The 7945-nt window shown below is 41.8% G+C and overlaps 1 protein-coding gene across 1 annotated transcript; it reads left to right on the forward strand.

The window, feature by feature from the left end:
- The first annotated feature begins 239 nt into the window (after positions 1-239).
- On the forward strand, positions 240-7821 carry trpm1b (transient receptor potential cation channel, subfamily M, member 1b). Its single transcript, XM_055509830.1, has 8 exons — positions 240-311; positions 5422-5498; positions 5916-6111; positions 6182-6395; positions 6691-6815; positions 6899-7070; positions 7365-7539; positions 7620-7821. The coding sequence occupies exons 1-8, from the start codon at positions 240-242 to the stop codon at positions 7774-7776; spliced, it is 1188 nt and encodes a 395-aa protein (XP_055365805.1). The 3' UTR covers positions 7777-7821.
- The last annotated feature ends 124 nt before the right edge of the window (positions 7822-7945 follow it).

Genomic DNA, 7945 nt, shown 5'->3' on the forward strand with positions numbered 1-7945 from the left:
GTCATCGAGTGATTTCTACCCCTGGCAGGGATCTGTGTCTTCAGTCAGGAGGAGGCTGCAGAGAGGAGAGTCGAGCTTGAACGATGGTGGAGCGTTTACTGACAGGTTGTTGTCGCGCACTGACTCTGCAGTGCACGCGTAGGCTTTGCATCTCCTTCTAAGGTTGAGCTGAAGTGTGACTTGACGCCGCTTGAAGGATCCTTTGATCAGTCAGTGTGATTTCAGTTCTCCGTCTGAACATGGACCCTAAGGGCCAAAGCGGCGCCTCCAAACGGCCCTCGCTCAAACGCAGCGCGTCTGGCTCCCAGAAGGTAAGACCCACATTCACATTCAACAGGTGACTGACTTGGCTCCTGTATCACATTTAACGTACTCAATTATTCACAACCACAGTCAGTGCAAACTACTTATACCTTCACATAGAGTTTTTACTATGGCCAGAGGTTCTGACCAATCACTGTGTGTGTGATGAGGGACACGACGGGGTGAATGCTGGGCGGCGCTGGGCGGGTTTCCCGGACCCGAAACCTTCTGTCACACTGAGTGTTAACTTACTCCAGCACGCCGCTGAAATCCCCCAGTAGGGACCAGCTCAATCCTGACTTTATATTGTACAATAAGAAGTTTTTACTAGGTCTTTAAATAGTTTTTAGAGACCTAGTAGTGTTTAGTGTTTTCCTATGATTAATGTGCGTTTGACAGAAGCCTTTGTTGTAAACTGTCAAGAACATATGCTGAGATAAAAGCAAATATTATATGAAAAATAAACAAAAATAAAAACTAAACAACTTTGTTACTTTTTAATAAATATTTACATTACATTTTACCTTACTATAATAATATAATACTAATTATATTACTGGTAAATTGTTAATGGAAAACCCCCACTACTGGGATAAATCTTTCACTTTCCTAATTCATGTTTCCAGTGTCCAACACTCTGGTCATTAAAACAATTAATATTGCTATAGGTTTCTATACATTTGAGTGACCATTGTTTTGGGAGATTAACATTCTCTGTATAATCCAGAGGCTCCGTTTTACTCTGTAGAATAAGCAACAAGGTCAGGGCTCATAATGAGACCGTATGTTGGTAAATATAAACTCAGTGGTTGCACCATCCCAACGGCAAAGAGATAACAGCGTCACATGCTCTCTGACCACGCTGGATATGGACTGTTTAAAAGTAGCTGTGTACCTTCTTACAGTGGGCCTCATTTTTTATTCATTATTTAACACTCAGTACAACATTACAACAACTATTTCACTAAATGCAACCTGAATAAATTATGCTTCTTTTAATAATTAAAACGGTCTGATGCACTTGGGCACAGTGGGTTTAATTGTGAACATGAACATTTTGCTCTGTTGGTATAAACAAACCCAGTAGGCAATCGTTTCCATATGTGATGTTCTGTTGCATGTGTTGTTTTTCAGCTGTCTTAAATTATTTGCTACCTTTTTCCAACAAGAAGGAATAAATTAGTAGCTTATATTTGGAAAAGAAAGAAGTTTAAGTTTAATGTTTAATGGGGTGGTTAATTACAGTGTACAGTGTGTTTTATCCTCTGATTTAATTATGACAGGGAAAATCCATCTGAGATGATGTCTTGATGTCTGTAAACTTACATCACATTAAAGACACATTCTTAAATCCTAAAACAAGTTCTGAGCTACTGAGTATCAGCTTACTAGGCTGCAGAAAACTACTAAATTATATCTGTTAATTTAGCGCGAACATTTTCTAAACACAACAGGACCATTTCCACCAAACCAGAACAAATATTACCTGCTGTCTTACCTTTAAAATAATGGGAAAATAATTACCTGTTGCTTTTGGCAAAGAGTTTATTCTGATTTTATTTCAAAATCCCATTTGGCCTATTTCTCAGTCAGACCCTCTTTTGTGGAAAACAGAAATACAGTCTCATGACTCCCTTAACTCTTGGGATAATCAGTGACATGTTGGGCTCATGTGATGGCTAACTGGATTTATCAAATCCTGGAGGACAATGAGTGCATTTACAAACAGAGCTAGCTGAAAACAGTTAGCTCCACAGTTAATGCAGATTTGCCCCGTCCAGCCTGGAGCTCCAGTTAACCAAACATTCCCCTCAAGTGAAAATATGTAAAAGGTAGCTTTTGATTTGATCCACGTGGGATCGACATCTGGAATATGTTTTTTTAGATACTGAAGTCTACAAGGGCTCCCTTCTTGTCACATTGCATCAAGCTCTCACCACATCGTCCATTCAGAACCAAAGCAGAGCAATTAGTTGCTTTTATCTTCAACTCTGGTGACATCACATTCCCTGTAGGACCCCAAATCCTTTCTGAGCCTTTTGGTTTGTTCTGAGGAAGCCTCCATTGTGTGGACCCCATCATTAACACAACAGTGAGGCAAAAATGACATGTTTCACAAATGGAAAGTAAAACGCTGTGCTACAGACCTGCAATAATCACTGCACTCTTTCCTTTTTACTGTTGGCTACTGTTGGAGTATAGTCTGTGTAATTGAAGCTGCACTGGAACTAAATTATCTGGGTGCTCACTAAGCTGTGGGTCAGGAGACCAGAACCATGTGATTCCATTGCCAACAAGCGTGACTGCACAACATAAAGTGCATGTGGACGTCTAACACAACCTTAGTGTCTACTCACAATAGATTTAGGATCTCTGTATTAGTCCAAATGCATGTTTAGCTAAAGATGCTATAAGTGTCATAAGTGACAGCTTTTGTGTCCTCTTCAGCATTTTGCAGTATTTCTAGTTTTCGTCTCACAGACGTCGCTTTTGTTTTGAACAGACTTTTATTTGTGTGTTATGAATGTGCTTCATTGTTCTGAGGCTTGTCTTAATTCATGTTTATTTGCTCAACCTGATCCTGAAATATCTAAGTCTGTAAGTTTTTTGTTGTTAAGTGCTCAAAGGCAGCTCTTAACGAGGCAGCTGGCTGCTGACTGGACTTTGGCTTTAATTGCTGTGGTTAATGAGTTTAAGTAAGCTGACATAACTGCGTCATGCAGGCCAAACCCTTCTGGAAATGCACTTTGTTTGCTTCAGCTATAATTAACAGCGTCCACGTGCCTCGTCTTGTTTTTTTTTTCGTGTTTTTTTTTAATCGAAGCAATCTGAAAAGGGGAAAGCTGGGGGATGATGGGTCTTGCTGAGTCGTCAAACCAGTCTTTTTCTCTGAGAGTTCCAGTCAGGCTCAAACTGCTCAGCTTCACCATATAAGGAGTGATTATCAAACCATTTCACACGAGGAAGGTTTTAAATGAATGTCCAGGACGATGTGTTTGACTCCACCTCAGCTTTTAGCTCAGCCAATGCCTACTGTTCATTATTTAAAAATGCATCTGAACAGCCAGAGTACATCTAAGTAATTACATCAAAATCACAAAAAAAGATTTTCACATGACCTGAATTGTTTAGATTTATCTTTTTAAAATAGTTTTAGACACTACATACAAATGAGGAATGAGAGTTTAACAACTTCCTGTGAACTGCAGCTGTTAAATGCAAATCCACTTAATCTTGCTTTTTCATTGTGGTCATGTTAATAGAATAGTGGAAAGCTGCTCCGCTGTGTTTTCTTTTTCCTCGCACAAAATAGGGTGGGTGGAAATAGAGATTAACTGCAATTAGTATTGACTGACCTTGCCCCCAACTGGAGACCAGTCATGTCTTAACAAGGCGCCTTCCCAAAGAATGCCTGCATCCAATTCTCTCAATTATGCAAATTGGGTTGAAATCAAAAGTAGTTGGAGGGGGCGAATGTTTTCAAATTAAAAGTTGGGGAGCCCATAAACGGCGCTGCAGTGCGTGTAGGATGGCCACTCTGCTCCGTCTTTACACACCAGCTGAGATATTCAACACTATGAAGTGCGCATAAAGAAAGGAGTTTCAACAAATTGGGAGATTAGGGGCCAGTAATCAAAGTAGATTTATTGTGCCTTGTTCAAGTGAAGGATGAAAATACCCTGTGGGCATGCAGAAGGGGTCATGGGACTCCCAAAAGGATTACCTTGAACTGGAGTCATGAGACTTGGGTGAACAAAGACCCTGCTCACATGCTCATCATATTAGCTGGCCCTCATAAAGTGAAGAAGTTTCATGTCCTGTGGGATTCAATGAGGGAGCTTGACTGGGAGTGCAGCTCCGGCAGAGGCTGTGGCAGAGGAGCTGCAGCCTGCAGACATCCCCTCTGCTCTCTAGGCTCACTCTACGGTAGGATGCTGCAGTTCGGACAAACCATTGCATGTAAGTAGACCTACATTGTAATAATGGCAACCTGATGTTACTAAATGGCTGAAAATGCAATTTACAGACTCTGGAAAGACGAATCATAAGTGGTGAATGTGAGCAGGGCAGAGTGGTAGTTAGGATGTGTAACGTATGATAATACTGTGATGGGCAATGGCTGATGAAGACACAGCACCGCAACACAAGGGCAGGAGTTTAAAAATATACTACAAAAAAACCCAGACACCTAAACTGCCAACAAACATTTAACATTTAAATAATGCAATTGCAAGAACTAAAATGGGATTTAAATAGAAATGCCGTGCACTTTCAAATTAAATGTCATCTACTCATTTAGCAGAACATTACTTAATGATTTTATCTGTTCAGCCAAGTCATTATCTGATGATTGTTTGGTATTAAAACAAATTGAATCTTTAATGAGTCATGGGCAAAATCAGGTCATTGCAATGAAAAACAAGACTTTTTAATGGCGCATTAAGAAATGCACAAAATGTATAAAATTAGTATACTTTAGTTAATGCATCCCATTGCAACTATATGTCAACATAAAGATAATCCAGTATATATAAGAATATGTTTTGTGGATGAATAATCTAGAGAAAATGTGGAGATTTGGACATGACATAACACAGATCCTGTGCGCTTATGCACTTATGGTCACAATAAAAATAATAAAAGCTTTACACACAGTATCAATAGTTTTAAGCTGCTCAATTCCTTTTGTTTTTCAATTTAACTTCTGAGGTTTTTCTTGGAAAGATGTGCTTTCAGTGCTTCTGTCCTAATTGGTCCTCGACTGTCAACAATGGCCCTCACAGAAACTCTGCTTTGAACTGATGCTATTTTTGCCTGGCACTGTTAAAATATCAGACCGCAATGCTTCCACTGGCTGCTAGTCAGACTTCAGCAGATAATAAAAGGTGTCTAATTCCACAGAGTTGGTAATCAACATCAGCTGTGCTCCAGTAACCTCAGGAATAATCATTTTTGACCGCCCATAAACACAAGGCAACAACATTTGCACATATTGCTTTCTTTCATCATTGATAATTTGAAACTGAAACATTCAGACAACAAGATTCAGTCCCGGGTCCCTGTAACTGTAAAGACAGCATGTAATGTGATTGTCCTCTTTTGATTTTCTGTTTACAGGCACAAAGAGCATGGATTGAGAGAACGTTTCTTAAAAGAGAATGTATTCACTTATTTCCCAGCAAGGACCCAACCAGGTAATTAGAGTCTTAGAAAGAAGATCGAAAACATGACTCTTTCTGTAAAACTTTAATACCACAGTGGTATTTACTTCACTGCCTTCTGGGCATTACTATGCAAATATTTCATGACATATATGACCACCAGCTGTCAGATTCAAAGCAACACAGTGCATTGTAGGCCATGATTAGTGCGCTGGGCTCTGAGAACAGGCCGAGGGCAGTCAGGCAGTGAAGCCCTTTGTTTGTGGAGACACGTGCTTCCCAGAAATGGGCACAGTCAGGAAAGAGCCAGTGCAATTTGCATTTCGAGGAAAAAGGCAGCCTTTAAGGGCAGGCAACATGCCTGATAACAGTCTATGAATGAACAACGCAATTTAAACAGAGCCCAATACTGGTGGTTAACTCAACAACTTTGGTTGTGGTCTGGTGTAGATGTGCCTGTGGTCAGCTGACAACACAGCATGTGGCCATCCCTCCTGGTGCCAACTCTGTAGAGGAAACGCACCAGCTGGTGCAGATTGACACCCCGAAGGATAAATGGACTGTAGTCAAGCACACCAGGACGTACCCAACAGACGCGTTCGGCATAATTGAGTTCCAGGGTGGAGGATTCATCAACAAGACCATGGTGGGTCTCAGTCACTGGAAAGGTGCGATGCATTGATCATGAAAATGACAACACTCTCCTTTTTGCCCAGTATATCCGAGTCTCTTATGACACAAAGCCTGACAACCTGCTGCATTTGATGGTGAAGGACTGGCAGCTGGAGCTCCCCACCTTGCTCATCTCTGTGCACGGAGGCCTCCAGAACTTCGACCTCCAGCCCAAACTCAAGCAGGTGTTTGGGAAAGGCCTGATCAAGGCTGCCGTCACCACCGGGGCGTGGATCTTCACGGGCGGCGTTAACACGGGTACATAGGCTGCTGGCCCTTAATGCTTTTAACACTCATTCAACGAAAACCTATTTGTGACATTAGAAGATTACCTTTGCTCTAAATTGTTATTGCATAATAACTATCCTGCAATTTCCTAGGAGAGATTTGACCGAACCCATTGTCACAGGTTTAAGCAATACAATTAGAGCCTTTGTGAGAACATTCATCACAAATGACAATTTGTGCATGGACTATTGTGTGCACAGTGTGCCCCATGATCCAGCCCCATTGGGCAACTAAAACGAGGTTATATTTTGCTTAAAACAATTAGGTGTGATTCGTCACGTTGGAGATGCCTTAAAAGACCATTCCTCCAAGTCACGAGGGAAGGTCTGTGCAATAGGAATTGCACCATGGGGGATTCTGGAAAACAAAGAGGACCTTATTGGAAAAGACGTGGGTACATTTGTCTTATTTTCCAGCTAACATGCTTTTATATGAGACAAAAAACACTTTACAGTATCTTCTTCTGTACCTAGGTAACTAGACCCTACCAGACAATGGCAAACCCACTGAGCAAGCTAGCTGTACTCAACAGCAGTCATTCCCACTTCATCCTGACCGACAACGGCACTTGCGGGAAGTACGGCTCCGAGGTCAAACTCCGGCGACTACTGGAAAAGCACATCTCCCTGCAGAAGATCAACACGCGTAAGTCTCGTAACCTTCCAGGGACGTTCTAAAATGTAGCCATCATGTTTGTTGGGTGGAGCCAGAGTCCTGTCGGACATGTGGATGGAGAGCTCATCTGTGACCTGTGGGCTTCCCTTTGTCATCCTATGCCTGGAGCTTGGGTAAGGCAGGGACAGCAAAGGGATGCTCAGCTGTCACCTCTAACTTCACTCCTTCTCTCCTCTGGTTCTGCCGGTTTACACATTAGTGCACAGTAACACAGTGTGACTTTAGTGATGGACTAGATAGAATCACAGTTTCCCCGTCTCCCAGGTCTGGGCCAGGGGGTCCCTCTGGTGTGCCTGATAGTGGAAGGAGGTCCCAATGTCATCTCCATTGCCCTGGAGAGTCTCAGAGACGAGCCTCCAATTCCTGTGGTGGTGTGTGATGGCAGCGGCCGCGCTTCGGACATTATTTCCTTCGCACACAAGTTTTCGGAGGATGGAGGGTGAGATTTGGGATGGATTCTCCTTTGCCCTGTTACCATTCCTCAGTTAGAACTGAAAATTCACATTTAATTCTCTTCAGCCTGGTTAGCGATGACGTCCGAGACCAACTGTTGGTGACCATACAGAAGACTTTCAATTATAGTAAAAGCCAATCACAGCAGATCCTGTTCATGATCATGGAGTGTATGAAGAAAAGAGAACTGGTGAGTAAAAATCCTTATAAAAGCAATAAATAAAGTGATAATATCTTGTATAAATCAATAAATATGAGTTGCAAGACATCTGGTCTCCATGGTCATTCATCCATCTCACTCATGTGTGTGTTTCCGTTAACATACTGAATAAACATGATCCCTACAACTGGCCTGTGAGTTCTCCTTCCTGATCATATGTGTCATGTCATGT

The sequence above is a fragment of the Betta splendens genome, chromosome 6, assembly GCF_900634795.4.
Source record: "Betta splendens chromosome 6, fBetSpl5.4, whole genome shotgun sequence".
NCBI lineage: Eukaryota > Metazoa > Chordata > Actinopteri > Anabantiformes > Osphronemidae > Betta > Betta splendens.